Genomic DNA, 16370 nt, shown 5'->3' on the forward strand with positions numbered 1-16370 from the left:
CAGGAAAATCAGCTATTTATAGGCATTTTTGACTAAAAGTGTCTGCTCAGCGTGCCATGGACCGCTTCCAAGAGGTAGGAGAACAGGAAACCATCTAAAAGCACCCCGAAGGCTGGAGGAGTGTTATGGGGGAACGATTTCGCAGGGGAGTCAATTTCAGACAGCTCAGGTTTCATTTGCAAACAAATGACAGTTACTTTCCCTGGCACTCTGAGTTACACAGAAGCCAGCTAAACTTCTGCTACTTAAGGACAGGAGAAAAAGAAGACAGGAATTCTTCAGGGATTAGAAGCAGCTGGGGTCCTCGAAGGGACTCACTAGGGAGTGTTCCTGCAGGAAGGCTCCTCTGCACACCTCTTCTGCTGGAGGCACTTGAGCCAGGTTAACACCTACAGCCGGGGAAGCAGGTGCCTTGTAAGTATGGACGGCAGGTCCTGGGTGACCTCACAGGTCCTGCTGGGCCCACAGAAGGGTCTTTATCATTTTTCATGTCACTCTTATAACTCAAAATGACAAGATCTTTTGGTGAACTTTTCACTCTCAAGAAATGACTTCAGGAAATGAAGGCCATCTTTCCCAGGAGTTCTCCCAACCCCACTCTAATGAAACTCATGAGGTCGACATATGCTGTCTGCTCCCCTAGTGAGGCCCCTTCTAAGGGAAATCAGATCAAGCAAACATACAGAGAAAAGTGCTATGGACTTCAAAACACATGGAGGAGTGAAAGCAAACTGATAGTTGAGGATTTATAACTACAAAACATTTTGTACTTAGCTTCTAATACATGCCTCAATTTGAAATGTGACTTTTCCCTCCTAAGACCTGAATCAAAACAGTGATATGGTCACCTGTTCCCATTTTTTGCAGAACTCTACACTGAGCTACATCCCCAGCCTTAATTTATTTTTATTTTGAGATAGGGTCTTGGTAAGTTGCCCAGGTTAGTGTCTTCCTTTCTCAGCTCCCAGACTTCTGGGATTACAGGTGTGCACCGCTGTGCTCATTTGAAATAAACAGAAATGCAAGTTTGGGGTAGAAACAGCCCCAAGCCAGGCAGGAAGTCAGCATTAATATTAAAGATTGTAGGCACAGCATCTGAAGTCCTTTTTCCATCAATTAGACTCTACTGCCCCCTACAGTAAAAACAGTGAGAAATTAAACCTGAAGTTCCCTAGGATTAGCCAGTTTACCTCAAAGCGTGGTCTTTGGATTACCTGTATAAATCACCCCAGATCTATGGAACCAGAAGCTTTTGGGTTTATGCCAGAAACCCTCACTTTGTATATGCTTTCAAGGTGACTTTTGTGCACATATATTTAATGAAACTTTACTGCTAAACAGTCAACAATAGACAGTATTGAATGATAAAGGACCATACATTTATATGGTTCTGCAAAGGCTCATATGTGATACTATCACGCTCACAGCTACCCACACTGATGCTCCTCTATCGTGCTTTGGGCAACATCTCCAACTTTACACACAGATCTTCTCCCCAATCACTTGCTTTTTAATTTTAGATGCAACGAGCAGGAGGTTAGCCTGCAGCCCTCCGGGCCTTTGACTACATAGTTATGACTCTGTTCATTTTTATCAGGAAACTGAGCAGAGGGATATTGCCTGCCAAGTGGGAGGAAGAAGCGGGAGAGAAGCATAGAGCTTAGAGATTGCATATCCAAATCTGAGTCCGCTCTATTCTATTTGTGCTCATGTGCAACATGATTTACTAGTCACAATGCAACCACTGAGATGCGGGAGGCACTTAGACATAATAGGAGAAACACATCCGGGTCTTTTTAAATTCTGTAGCCACAGAATTACAAATTGCTGAAAATTATTCAGTTAGCAGCTGTCTTCATCTATTACTAGCTTTCAAACCACGAATATGTGTAAGTCTAGCTCTCAGATCAGTTCCACTCTCTCTGGCCTCTTAGTGCCTTGACCCCATTGCTTCAAAAGAATGTGGAGAGGATGGATGCTTTGGTCTTTGAAAAGTCTTGCAGGTTTTCCCAGATCGCCTAAGACATCAGGAAGTGAGCCAGCTGGCCCATGCTCTGCTGAGATTACTGACCTTGTCAAGGTATTTTTTTTTTAGGGCTTATTTTCTCACTTTTAAATAGGCAAGCGGGACTAAATAATTTCAAAGGTTTCTTTTATAGGGTGATGATTAGATGGAAGATAAGCACACTGCTGGGGGGATTGTGAATGGGAGATAAACAAGATGCCCTTCCAAGGAGGTGGTCCTGATATTCTAAACATGTCATCTTGGAAAAAAAAAAAAAAGAAGAAAAGAAAAATTCTGCCTTTAATTGTACACCTTAAGATTTTTAGTCTTAGAGCAGGAACACAGGAACAGTCAGAGAATACTGTAAGTGTATATTAAACTGTGTTTTTAAAAAGGACAGGGGCAGAAGTTGTTTCCTTTCATGGTTGTTGGATGCTTGGTGGCTGTCTTTTTGTATTAAAGGGACTAAAACCTGCTTGACCCTCACAGCAGGGGAGCAGGACCCCCTCACTCCTGAGATGAAATTCAGTGTAATCACTGGGAAAGAAAAGTTACAAGTTTTCTAGGAAGAGCCTGTTTCCCTACCCTAGCTTTATTCCTCTTGCATGGGTTATATGAAACAGCACATTTAAAATGTATCTGTTCCATCAGATAGCACATGTGCACATGTGTCTTTCAGGGTACAGGTGCAGCAGGCCCTGCAGTTTGGAGGCGATGCCCACCAACCTGTCCCCTGAGGACAGGACAGAGTCACCTCCAGGCCACGTTATTACGCTTCCCAAGCGGGTCTTCAGGATCGCACACCTGAGCCCTGTGGACTCACTCTGCGAGGACAATGAGCAAAGACTCCAGACCACACAGAACAGTAAGCTAATGTATACAAAATAAAAGACCAGCTCGTCTAGAAAATCTGGTTTGCAAATATGGTTAGAAGTCTCTTTGTCTTAGAAAAGGAAAAAAAGCATAGTATATTGCTAAACTTTTTTTTTAAAAAAGTTTTAAAAAGATCAGAAAACCAGGAGAGGTCTCTCCTTAGTCATGTGAGTTTCTAAGACATAAAAGAGTTAAAAATAGCAGAAATGGGTGACAGGTGAGTAGTAACACGAGGAGTAGGTGGTATGACTTTTCTTATACTATGTTCCCTCCTCTAACTTTTGCCGACTGTTTAACAGTCATTAAGTAATTCTTTATATCATTACCTTTTAGCTACAACACAGAAGACTCGGTTGGAAAATCAAATGGCTTGGAAATCATTCCAACTGAGAATCATTCATTGAAAAAAATTAATGCACTTTCCTACTGTGGTTTGAGTCTCAGGGTTGAGAAAAATGCATACTTAAATATGCATCTACTAAAATAAGGTTTTAAAAAAAGTCTCTCCCTGTGCTGCAGTGTTCTAAATGGCAGTCAGGAACCTGCTGGCAGGGGCAGGCAAGATGGGCAGTGGAACAGATAAACAAGCTCTAGAAGTGAAGCCACGCACATATGGCTTTGCATCTAAGGTAAAAGTATCGAGTCAAATTTTCATATAAGTCATGCAAATCACAGTAAAATCACATAAGTCTTCATGGGCTTTATTAATAAATAGTAATCTGGTGTTCCCTGGAAGACAGATTTTTTTTTCTCTGCACAACTTTCCTGGACTACAACAAGAAATGTCTGCTATACAGTACTAGAGATTGAGGCACATAAAGTTTCAGGTTTCAACTTTGTAGACTCTACAGATGGTTTCCCATGTGATTCGACCTCCCATCAGCAAGCTTTGTGATTGAGGATCTCAGTAATTACTGCTCTTCCAAAATAGGAAAGATGACACTAAACTTAAAGATTTATTCCACTGGACTCTGGATTCACAATATTCCATGAATGTTTACTGCCTTTGAAACTAAAACCAAAGTGGTGAAAAACATATCATCATTACAAATGAAAGTCAGCTTGCCAATACTGCAAGGATCTTTTGGTGGTTCCTAAAAAACCTGAAACAAGCGGCCAGTGTGTTCTATTGCTCACAAATCACTGTGTAGGGTTTTGTAATGCAGAGATCTCACATGGGCTAAAGTGGACACATCTTTTTCTTAAAGAATGGTGAGTCATTACCTCAAGTTACTGTCCTTAATTTGTAAACAAGTAAATTGGCATCTCAGGAGACTGGCAACAGGGGGTATGAAGTCCACCAGCCGTGGAGAGATCCAGGGCCAGCTTTTTGTTTTCTCTTTGCTAAACAGTGTTATATCTTCACAGAGTCAATGGAAGTTCTGTGAGATCAGTGAGTGTGTGTTCATGCGGAAACCCCTGGCTGTGGCTAAGTGTTCTGGGGTGTGGAAGAAAATCTAGTTAGAACAATGAAATAGCTGGCCAACCACTGTGAAGTTTCTTTAACAATGTCCAGGAGGGCTTTTTTAGGACTTCTGATCTTCTCATGCCAACTACTGAATCTTTCTGGGTCCTGCTAACTGTCTTTTTCTCCACTTTTATTGGATATGGGCAGTAGCAAGAATTATGGAAAGAGAAAGATAGATAAATAGAGAGACTGAGAGACAAAGAGAGAGAAAGAGACACACAGAGACAGAAAGAGACAGAGAGACAGAAACAGAGACACAGAGACAGAGACAGAGAGACAAAGACAGAGAGAGACTGGCCAGGATTCTGGAGGTAATCAGAGATTCGAAAAGTTAGCAGAAGTAACTTCATCATTCTAATCAATGAAAAGAATCTCTGTTAAGTTCAGGAAAAACTAAGGAGAAAACTGTGCAAGCCAAATAGGAAATGCATTCAACATACTTGGCATTCATTTGCTGGATTATTAAAGCAATTTAAATTAAAAGTAAATAAAATCATTGGCTAATGTGATTCACAAAGATTTAGACAAAGGCAGCATGGAGACACTATGGTAGCCAAAGTCATGAGCAGAATTAATACTTCCATAAATTTCACATAAAGTAGTGTGAAGTACTGAAGTAGTATTATTTCAAATGTTTTAAGACCAGAGGAAGGAAAAACTCAGCCAGAAAAAGAAAACTCCTCCAGGGCAAGAATGGAAATAATCTTGAAACTGATTTGAAAAATAAACTGCACCTGAATAAAAAAATTCCTGGGCTCATGCTTGCTCTGAATGCTACTTCAGTGATTTTGGTAGAATCTTACTTTAAACAACAGAGAAAGCAAAGCAAAAGACAACACCCTCCCCCCAAAACAGAAACTACCCTCAAAAACCAATCATCCAGAAATTGTAATTTTTCACAGGAACAGTAAGTACCAGGATTCCTGTCCAAGAAAACGGCGGATCACATTTCAGTCACCAGCTCACAATGTCCCCCAACAGCACACAGCAGCCTAGATCGTGCCAGTTACCGGCTCATGAAGCCTGTGGGAACACAGACTTGCAGGTAGCTGACTGATGTCCCCACCCGTTTTCTTGCCACTGAAACAGACATTAGTTCACAAGCTCTTTCAGTTTTGCTAACCATTGTTTAGAGAAGACATAAAATAGCAAAATACTAAAACCACCCTTCCTAAATTGCCTCCCCACCTCCAAGAAAACCCCACTCACACGAACAACATGTACTCAGCACACACAAAGTACCAAAAGAGTTATACCCAAACCTGGTCAGTGCGTCCATTTCTTGAAACTTGCACACACACTGAAGAAACCCACTCAGCCTTAAAGAGGTCGATCATTTTGCTCTCCTACAATTTCATTTCTGAGAGTGCTGTCTTGCCGGGCTCTGGCTTGCTCTCTCTCTCTCTCTCTCTCTCTCTCTCTCTCTCTGTGTGTGTGTCTCTCTCTCTACTTCTACCCGAGAGCGTTTTGTTTCCCTTTTCCTGTTTCAGCTGCTGCATGAATGCAAAAAAAAAATCCATGATTTGAAGGGATCTTTTTTTTTTCCTTTTAGGTTAACAGTTGGAAATCGAAAATCTTGCTCTTCTGAATGGCTTTCAATGCCAGTCACACAACACGTAACATTTACACAAAGAGGCATAAAGAGAACCAAGAATTCTGCTTTTTAAAAGCAAAAACAAGACCCTTTTCCCTCTGCCTGTTATTTACTTAACCATTAGCACTTACCCTGAGACGTGCCATAAATGCTTTATTCCAAATGTATAAAAGCCAATCACATCTCAACTGAGAATGAAACAGTTTTAATGTCTTCAAATCCATGTTCCTGCTCCGAACCCTGATACGGAAAGGCACTGGCAGTGGTACAATAGTTCTAAACAGCAGACATCTGATTCTTGACATTTAAAAATAACAATATTGGGGAGAAGAGAGTCTCTCTCTTTTTAAATTAACTTCAAACAGCTTGTGAGTGAGCACACACTGCTGATTGACCGTACTGACTGGAACATGCAATGATTCCCAGGGAGAGTATCTGATTTCTAATTCTGTGTGGGGCACAGGATAAACTCCCATAGATTTCTCATTTCCTATAGAATTATGGCAGTGGCTTACAGAAAGTTAATTCTAAGCGATAATTCTATAAAGCCAGAAATTTGCTAGCGTTTATATTCTATTACTGGTGAATATTAACTGAACTTTGTTCAATCTCAAATCAAATCAGAGACATCGATGGACAGTCCAGTGAGTGACACTGCACTAGTTACTCTGCTGCTAATTCCATGTCTGTACCCTCTTTGTGGCATGCACACACCGGAGCTCAAATGCACACATACATTTGCTATAGAGTGAAAACAGGTTACACATGACAGAAATGCACTGATTTCTATTTCTGCAGTATTATGAAATTGGAGAGCGATGGGGTCCAGTGCTGTCTCTGCTTTCTGGGCCAGATGATTGAGGCTTCTGTATTTAATGTTGTCTGCAAAAGTAAAGTAGTCCTTCTTTACAAAGTTTCTTTGAGTCCTACATGAGATATAGATATACATGGCTTCTAAAACAAAATAGGTATTTCATCCCTGTGGCTTCCAGTGTCTGCTTTGTATTTAGACAGGACAAGGATTGGGCCTGCTCTGTGGGAAGAATTCAGCCTCCGAATGCAGCTGAATCAGTTTTGCCCTGCTGTGTTGTTGATACTCCGTGTACCTTTGGGCAAGTTTATTAACCTAACTTATTAAACCTTGGTTTCTTTGACTGTAAAAAATACTGTCAAGAGTTTCAAAGAGCAAATCAGATGATCATTTGAGAAACATCTTCTTTTGGAAGACAGTGATGAAATGAGAGCCCCAGGTCTTCTAACACTTGAAAATTGCTTTAATTAGTACTTTGACATATGGAACTTAGGAGTTCAAAAATATGAACTGAGACTGTAGCCTTCTAGACAAAATGCTTCATTTTCAAGCAGAGAAAGGAAGCCCAGAGAGCAGAAAGGACAGCTCCCAGCCATGCCAGCAGTGAGTGCAGACAAGGACTAAAACATTGCAGAACTTGGCAACCAGGGCGTTGTCCGCTATGTAGACCTCGTGATGCTGATGTTAAACCAGCTTCTACACTGGTTGGCAACTAAGCCAGTATGACTACCAAACAAAAACAAAACAAACCTAAAAGCCTCTGCTCCAAATTTGCTTCTAAGAAGGAGTTTATAAGTAAGATTCTTCCTTGGGAGCCGATTTGGGCTGGCTAAGCTATTTCCCGAAAGGAGCTTCCAGAGGACAACAGACTCTCTCTCCATCTCCTCAGTGCAAGAAAGGAGCTGGACGGGACCTCAGAGGCGTCTTCTGCCCCAACCTGGGAATGCACTGCTCTTCTTTCTCTGATTTTGTGGGAACCCCAGCACTCAGCTCTACATTTTGTGTATTCACCAGCATGCCAGCACCTCCCACCGAAATGCGGAATGAGGATTGTTTTTGCCATCTTGAAGCCTTGTACAGGATAGGAACGCAATAGATATCAATATTTGTTAAATAAGGTGGCTTGGAGTTCAGTTTACACTTAAAAGTTTAAACTAACACAGTCAGGGTTACTTATTGTCCAATGTAAAGTGGACAATACTAATTTTACCCCAGTTTTCAACAATCTCGGGATATAAAGCAAGGCATTTGGGCAGGAAAGTTAGAGCAGTTATTACTCAAGGGAGAAAGATAAGAAGATGGGACTGAGGAAGGTATATGTGTGATCCATTGCACTTAGGAGTTTTATTTCTCGAGTTGGGTGATGTATAAACGGACTTTACTTTATCTTATTGTTTTCCTTATACTTTTTTCAAATATTTCATTTCAAAAACTAGTCTAACATGATTCGTTTTTTCTCATTTCCCTACCTTTCCTTCAGCCCTGCTCCCCTTCCTTATTTATGAAATTTTCATTTTCACTTTCTTCCATATTTTCCCATCATTTTAAAAATTGTGTTATAGACAGGTACAAATTCCCTCTGATAAATGTGATCACTATACATACCTAAAATGTACCAATAAATATAATTTTAAAAGTAAAAAGTAAAATTAAATACATTAAAAAACTGGTCTAACAGAAGATAAATTATTTGAAAATAGAATTTCCATCTTTCTTTAAGACAAGTATTCTTTTCAAAATACTTTCAGGGTGGATGATGTTTAGGTGCTTAATGATTTCTAAATCTTTTATCTGCATTTTCCTGTAAAGAGAATTGAGTTCTAGTTCCATCTCCATCACATGCTACTGGTGGAAGCCACTATGCTTCCGTTTTCCTTTGAGGCTGCTTTTTTCTATTCTAATTAGATTAAATGATCCATTTAGCTTGAAAAATTTTAACCGTTTTCAATAATTTACTAAACATGTGCAGTAACCTCACAATAAATTAGACAACACACCTCTGGTTGGAAATACTGACCCTGGAATTGTGAAAACTACATACAGCCTTCTAACCATCAGGAGTGGGCTCTGGCCTGTCCTTACCTAGGTACTGTCACCCTGGAGCTTTCTTGGGACTTAGGGTAGCACTCTCAAGGGAGCCTTATCTGTGAGGAGTCCAAAGAGGGCAAAAAGAGGCACATCTCATGGTCTAAGAACTTTTCCTTACATTTTTTCTTAAGCTGGAAGTGTCATATTTTTAGAGTCCAGTAAATTTTTTTTTCTTTTTTTAAAGATAGAGATAGCAGGAAAGAACAGAGTAAAAATACTCTGAAATAAAAACATCTGCTAGTCATTCACAGGGAGGGTTTGTCTTGGGAAAAGTTAAAATGGTGGAGGAAAGACACCCTGCCCCCATCATGCCCTTAATTTTACCCAGGTTCGATCTAGCTTCAGTGACCTGGAGATGGAAGGGAAAATCACAAGAAGACCTTGCAGAGAAAGCACAGCCCACTTGGGTCTTGCCTGTGTGGGATTTACATGCTGACACTAATTGTATTTCATTGTGCAGATGCTGCCCCCTCCACCCGATCCTCCTCTTCTGTGTTGTCCTAGGCCTCTGCAGCTGTGCTTATCTGTGCTTATCCAAACTGGCTGCATCTGCACTCGTCATCCAGCTGTGTGAGGCTTTGGGAATGGGTTGGCAGGGGTGTGGTCACTGCTGGTGACGGTCATGACCATTACAGTGGTGTAGTTGTAGACCAATTTCCTCAAACTAATAGCTTCATGCCGAATTTTACAATTAAGGAAAAAAATTAAAACCTTGAATAGATCTAATTAAACTCTTTCCCCAACTCCCAAGATCACTGTTTACTTTTGAAAAAAAAAGTTAGGTTTATTTTAAAATTCTTTGTTGACTGCACTCCCCTCTCCTCCCCATTGCATGACTACTCAGACAAGAGAGGAATACAAGCCGGGAATAGCTCCCTGCCTCGGTGTAGGACGGCTTTGCAAAGCACAGTCTCCCATCTTGTAAGATAACTGGATGAAGGTGGTAGCATTTGTTTTCTTGCCTTTGCCTAGCTGGAACCAACACGCAGTCACTGAGACGTTACCTAATTTGCTCAAATTCGCACTGACAACAGCCAAACCCAGGACCCAGAAGAAAAGATCACACGAACCAGGCCCGACTTCTAAGCATCCATTCCTTGACATAGAAATGGTACCTGCAGATACTGGCAGGAGCGTTCTTGCTGACACGACTCAGACTTCACCACGGCCTGGTCCACGTTCACAGATGCTTTCTGGTAAACCTCGCGGGCCCGGCTCACGGTGAGGGTGGAGGACCAGGCGCTCTTCTTCAGGAGTGGGGCGTCCAGGTTGACGGGCAGGTTGGCGCAGGTGGAGCACTTGGCGTCACTGTTACTGCGGGAGGCCTTGACCGCCTGTTCGCTGAGGGTGTTATAGGCCTCCATGAAGTACTGGGAGGTCGAGCGGTCGGGGCACCTGCCCATGGTCATCACGCCTGAGGGCGTGTGGTAGATGCACACGTCTCCGTCCAGGTTGTCGTCTGAACTCCACCAGCCGGGTGAGGAGGTGGAGGTGGGCGTGGCGTTGGCCCGGGTTTTGGGCTCCACCCTGCGCTCCTTGCTCTTGCTGCGCTTGCCATAGCGCACGGTCTGCGTCTCATCGGGGCTGGCTTTGCCTCCATTGACGCTGCCCTTGGACGGCCCCTCCAGCGAGTGCGACTTGGTGAAGAGCTTCTGCACCGAGTGCACCAGGTGCCGGATGCGCCCCGGGCTGTCGCTGCGGTGCTCCACGGCGGTGCGCTTGTACTGCAGCGTGTGATAGCCATCCCGGTTGAGGGGTAGCTGCCTCTCAAACTGGTCCAGCAGGTTGGCAGGGATGCGGTTTGCCTTGGTGGCCAGTGTGCGGGGCACTAGCGCGCACTCGTCCTTGAGCTCCTGCTGCGAGGCGTAGTGCCGGCGGGGGAAGGTGCTGCTGGCCAGGGGGTCGCTGAAGGGGCCCCCGCACTCCGCCTGGAAGGAGTTGCGCTGTGTGTAGTAGGGGTGGTCGGCGGGGTGGTGCTCCACCGGGCTCAGCAGGTATGGCTTGCGGTCCGAGTGGTGGGACAGCGCGTCGCAGGCCGTGTCGCAGGTGATCCCGTGGTGATGGCTGCGGCTGCCGGATAACCCTTTCATTGCTGATGGCGGGCAACCGCGGGGGGCATGGGCACCCCGGCCTTAAGTTCTGGACCCGTCTTGGGTGAAGGCCTGATGGAATGAACAAGAGAGGAAACATGGTTAGTGCTTCCTGGGTGCCCCCACGCTGCTCATTTGAGGGTGCTGCCTGCCACTGGGGCAGGGTTACTGGCAGAAATTGACCGCCCTCTCCAGAACAGCGGCACCGCACTGTTGGAAAAAGTATGGAAAAAGGAAAGCATAAGATGCTAAATGTTCAACAAATTGTCTGAAGGAGTATGTGATGGTTTTAGATCTAAACTGTTCCCCAAAAGTCTCATGCATTTGGAGATGGGGCTTTTGGAGGGTGACTGAATCATGGTAGTGCTGTATTTACCAGTGGATTTGTCCATGGAAGACTTTGTAGCTGAATGTACTGTCAAAAGGAGGAGCCTGGCCAGAAGATGGGGTTCACTCCAAGCCTGATCTGGTAAGGTGCATTCTCCACCCATGTCCTCCCTCAGTTCACTGCTTCCTGACTGCGTGAGACAGCAAATTTTCTCTGCCATACCCTTGCACCGTGCTGTTCCACCTTGGAGCCAGTGTACCATGGACTGAATGTTCTGAAACAGTGAGCCAATGTAAACTTCTCTTCTAAGCAATGGATGGCAGGTATACTGCTCCAGCCAGAGGGAAGTGATTAGCACAGTAACTCTGTCTCTATCATTCCAATAACTGGCTGTCTCTCTCCTTTACTTCTCTGATTTTATCCTAAACTATATTTTAACCCTAAAGCTTACATACACAAAGGCTCCTGTGGAAAGCCTTTGTTGGCAGCCCTGGCAGAGAGAATCTTGTCCTTTCGTGCTATCTAATGCACATTCACAGAAACTGCACAATTATTTCTGACTGTCTCTTCTAGGTGAAGTTCCTCACAGCCAGGTTTACTGACACTTTTATGACCCCCTGTGTGGCACTGAGGTAGCCCTGTAGAGAGAGCACTACCTAAGTAGGCACAAAAATGTGAGTGGAACACAAGATGAATGAAAGAAAGCCAATGGTATTTTACATCTTTAGGCTATAAATTTCTATCTTCTACCACAAGTCTTCTGTTTGGAATTTTGTAGGAACAATTATAGCATGCAAACATGGACCCCCCTGTTCATCAGCGTTGAGAGAAGTAATTGGCAAGTAAATCTGAGATATAGAGAGAGTTTGTCAGTTTCTTTTGGTCATTTGAGGGTCCAGGGCATCCTCTAAGCAAGCTAAGTGCAGGTAAATCAAAAGTGGGCTTGAGTTGACTAACCTAAGGATCGTGGTATCTCCTCTTCCTGGTTAAGGTTGGGATTGTAGATGTCCACAAATGTACATTTGTTGAAGGCTTGGTCTCCAACCTGTGATGCTACTGGCAGGTGGTGGAACTTAGGAAGTAGCCCTAGCTGGAGGGATGTAGGTCGCTGAGTGTGCTCTGGAAGGGGATAATGTGACCCTGGCCCTTCCTTTCTCTCATTTCTTGACCTCCCTGAGATGGACAAGTCTCCTCTCCACCATGATGTTCTGCCTGCCCACATAGGGCCGAGACACTATAGACTGAAACCCAAACCATGAGCCCAAAAATCCTTTTTCCTTATTATGTTTATTCTTCTCAGGTATTTTGTCACAACACTGCTTTAAGGTTTCTGATTAAATTTTCACAAGTGATAGAAAAATGCCCAAAGGCAAGGTCTTTGAAAAGTGCCCAGGAGTGTGGGTGGAAGACTAGGTATAAATTTCAGACCAGCTTGAAGGTGACCTGCAGAGCCCCATGGTGGGAATTCATGGCAAGTTCATACCCAACCTCTGGTCTTCCCCATGCTTCAGCAGCAGACACTTTTGGTTCCATGGGGCAGAGTATCTTCTTTTGATTCTCACTTGTGTTACTCAGGTGCCGAATGAGGTTCTATTAGAACCCATTTTTTAAAAAGCTCATCACAATATAAAAATTGTCATAATAAGAGCTGTCCTGGAAAGATGTGACTTTCCAAAACATGACAAATGTTATTTCAGATATTTAAAGAGAGAAAGATAAATGGATAATTGGTTAAACAATAAAACACTGACCTCTGACTTTATGAAGAAAGGCATTGACTCTTGAATAGCAGGGTCTTGTCTACTTTGTGGGACACCATGCATCTGTGGGCTTACAAGTGTCAGCGATCTCTGTGCATGCTCTTTGAAGCTCCTTTCCTCCTCCTCTTTCTCACTCTCTGGACTAGTAGCTCAGGACAGTGGACGTGAGGCTTTAACCACTGGAGTCCTTTGAAATTAGCCTCCTGTATGAGCTTCTGAGTGTAGAGACTTATTTCACTTACCCAGTGTCTAGCCAAGTGTCACCCCATATAATGGTGGGAATACAGTCAATCACGTGTGCAGTGACTTAGTTCACTAATGCAAATTTCCCGCAGTGGTCCATGCTGCGATATGAGTAGCATCTGCTCAAAGAAACATGGTTATGTGGCAAGGGAAGGGCCAGACCCAAGGGAAAGGTGTCTGAGAAGCAGTAGGGACGAATTCAGTGGTTTTCCCAGTGAGTCAAGGTAGGCAGGGGAGCGAATGTTTCTCCATACAAACGCGGGCCTCTTGTTAACCAGAGTTCCTGGGATTAATATCCCAACTTTTGAAGCTATCGTTGCTTGGAAATTAAAGTCTGGGGAGTTTTCCTGGCTTCATGATCACATGATACCCACTCAGAAGATCTGTTGATCAGTGTCTTTGTAAGCTCCCCCCACCATGATTGTGATAAATACATCAGATAACAATTTAAAAGAGGGAAGGATTATTTTAGCTCATGGTTTAAGAAGTTTCAGTTCATGGTCACTTGGCCCTGATCCTTAGGGTAGCACAAGACCTTATGGAGGGGGCACATAGTAGAGAAGCTGCTTGCCTAATGGTCCCAAAGTCCCCTCCAAGGCCCTCCCCCAATGACTTCACTTCCGTCCGCTAGGATTTGCTTCTTAAAAGTTCTACCACATCTCAATAGTGCCTTAAAAGCTTTAGTGCATGGCCTTGTGGAGTTCAGGTTATAACAAGATGAAAAGCCTGTGAATAAAACCTTCTCATGGAAGAGACTCTCATGAGAAAGGAAAAACTGGGCTGTTTTCCTATGAAGTTACGATCCTAAGAGCAGGATGCACTGAGCAACTATTTAAGAGACAAACACCTGTTTTTAGCAAAACTGTGGCATGAAGTGATATAGGGGAAAGTCTGTCTCTGCAAGGCAGGTCCCATAGAAGGCATTTTAACCATTTAAATGTGAATTTAAAAACAAACACAGTAATACAGCAGGTTTATAGCCACATATTAAGGCCTATGATTACACAGATTGGAATCTCAACATAAAATAACAGGGGATATTGCTTCAAACTTTAATTTTAAGCAGCTAGGGCTTAGGTAGATATTTTGTACTAAATAAAATGTGAAACTGGCAAAGGCTGAAAACATGAGTTATACATATTTACTCCAAAATGTACAAGATTATTTTAAATGAGTTTTCAATAATTATCTTTAGTATATGAGCAGCATTTTCTGAAAGATGATGTCAGCTTAGGACAAGCAGAGCAAATGAAGAGTCTTTTAAGGACATTAATGACAAGTTAAATGATGTAACTCACGATAATTTCCATAAACTAAACACAAATTGTATGCTCGTTACTAAAATTTCAACATAGTGAAAAGTACCTATACTTTCTTAGGGCATAAGTAATTGCACCAAGATCCATAAGTTTGCTGGCTTTCTTGTTAATATTTTAAAATTTGGTCTTTTTTCCCCCTATGATATGGACAAGGTCATAAAAATGGCATTAAACAATCATAAACATTTATATATGCTAAATTTTTGTCAAGGTCAAATAAATGACTTAGTAATATACTGGTTCTTTCTGTAGATAATTGTAACCCTCTTCTACCTCCTTGTCATTTTCAAAGGAAAACGTCAATTTGCAATGATAAAGGACAGCCACCTATCCAGTGGCTTCCTGATGAGCAGGAGCAGCTGCCACTGATAATGGCTGGACAGTGGTCTCTGATGTCCACACAGGGTCTTGGTTTTTCTGGTCTCTTCCTTCATTTTCCTTGGTCTGACTCTGAACATCCTTTTACAGCATATTTCCCTCTGTCACTTCTCTTTTTCCCTCTCCTAATGATGTTTGTAAGCCATCTCGATGGCCACCAAGGCATTCGCTGAGCTTTATCTCCAGTCAGCAACCCATGATCTGCTGCCCAAAGGTGACCAAAGGCATCTCACGCATCCCTGCTGGCCACGGCTTAGGGTGTGTGTGAGAGAGGTGTGAGATCACTGTAAATAAAGTTCACTGGTGATTTGCCTTATTTTTCCCATTCTTAGAGGAAAGCTGCAGGTCCCTGAGTTAGACGTCAGTGAGCTAACACAAAGACAGAAAGAAGAATTGCCCTTTCTGTCTTTAAGGGACGTGGAGTGCGGTCAATATGCCTGCATGAGGGTTTCCATGGCTACAGTGATTATCCCTAATCTTTTTTTTCACGATGACTTTAAAATTATGCGTTCAATGTACCATCAGGTCACTTGTCCTAATGTTTGGCTCAGACAGTCTCTTGATGGCCTTGATGACCAAGAGATGGATGCAGTCCCGCCACCTTACAGAGCCCCCACACATGGAGGGGGAGCGCGGCTGCACACAGGAAGACTAAGGTAAGAACGACCAAGTGCTGCAGAAGGGAATCATCAAGGCAGGCAGTGTATGACCCAAGGAAGCAAACAAACAAACTGCATCCAAGAAGATGCTGACAAGGGAAAACAGCCTTGCCAAGGTGGCTAGGCCTCCTCTCATTCTGAGGTTTGTGTAACTCTTTATTTAGAGCAGCTGTTCTTGATTTTCCTTTTCCTGCGGAGGGAAGAGGCAGCTGAATGCCTTTCCCTGTCTCACTTAGGGTTGACAGGTGAGCAATCACAACTTGCTTTGGAAAGAACCTGGTGGAGGCATCGGAAGAGGAATTGTCCACCTCTTTTCAGGGTCAAGTCACATGACCTGCTGGTGACTGCTGTCTCATTCAGCTGAAGAGGAAGGAAGGATGCTCTTACCAAAGAGTACAAAGTGAACCCTGAAGAGTGACCGCATTTCCCAGTCTTGCTCGATGGCCACAGGTGACTCCTCGTGACCAGTGGGATGTAACTGGAAGTGGCCCATGCAGTTTCTGGGAAAGCTCTCTAAAGGAAGGCCATATTCCCCTTTCCTCATTTCCTGGCTGGAACAGAGATCTGAGGAGTCGGCTGAGCAGCAAGCTTGTCCCAGGAGGTGGAAACAATAGTCAAAGGAGGGAGAGAGGCGCAAAGCAAAAGTGCTGGCCCCTGTGGAAGTCCAGACCAAGCGGGCCCCAGACACGTCCCCACTTGTTTACGTGCAGTGAAACAGACACCTATTTTGTCTATGCAGCTGTTATTTTGCTTT

The 16370-nt window shown here is 43.4% G+C and overlaps 1 protein-coding gene and 1 long non-coding RNA gene across 13 annotated transcripts in view; one reads left to right on the forward strand and one right to left on the reverse strand.

The window, feature by feature from the left end:
- Positions 1–2945, forward strand: part of LOC134471832 (uncharacterized) — an 8097-nt gene extending 5152 nt beyond the window's left edge. The window contains exon 3 of the long non-coding RNA XR_010041526.1: positions 2685–2945. This is a non-coding gene — a long non-coding RNA (uncharacterized LOC134471832). The remainder of the gene's footprint in view (positions 1–2684) is intronic.
- Positions 1–16370, reverse strand: part of Dlgap1 (DLG associated protein 1) — a 758966-nt gene that overhangs the window by 293362 nt on the left and 449234 nt on the right. For 5 of the 12 annotated variants that reach the window (XM_063231907.1, XM_063231906.1, XM_063231905.1 and 2 more), the window contains exon 4: positions 9955–11001. In XM_063231907.1, coding sequence (XP_063087977.1) covers positions 9955–10929 — 975 coding nt within the window. In that variant the 5' untranslated portion in view covers positions 10930–11001. Of the gene's footprint in view, positions 1–5602; positions 5808–6071; positions 6226–9954; positions 11002–16370 lie in introns of those variants that run through there. The other 7 variants (XM_003464460.4, XM_005001241.4, XM_063231911.1 and 4 more) reach the window with 5 other exon arrangements.

Source organism: Cavia porcellus, unplaced genomic scaffold (genome assembly GCF_034190915.1).
Source record: "Cavia porcellus strain 051 isolate PalLab524CR breed Dunkin Hartley unplaced genomic scaffold, mCavPor4.1 scaffold_20, whole genome shotgun sequence".
Taxonomy (NCBI): Eukaryota; Metazoa; Chordata; class Mammalia; order Rodentia; family Caviidae; genus Cavia; species Cavia porcellus.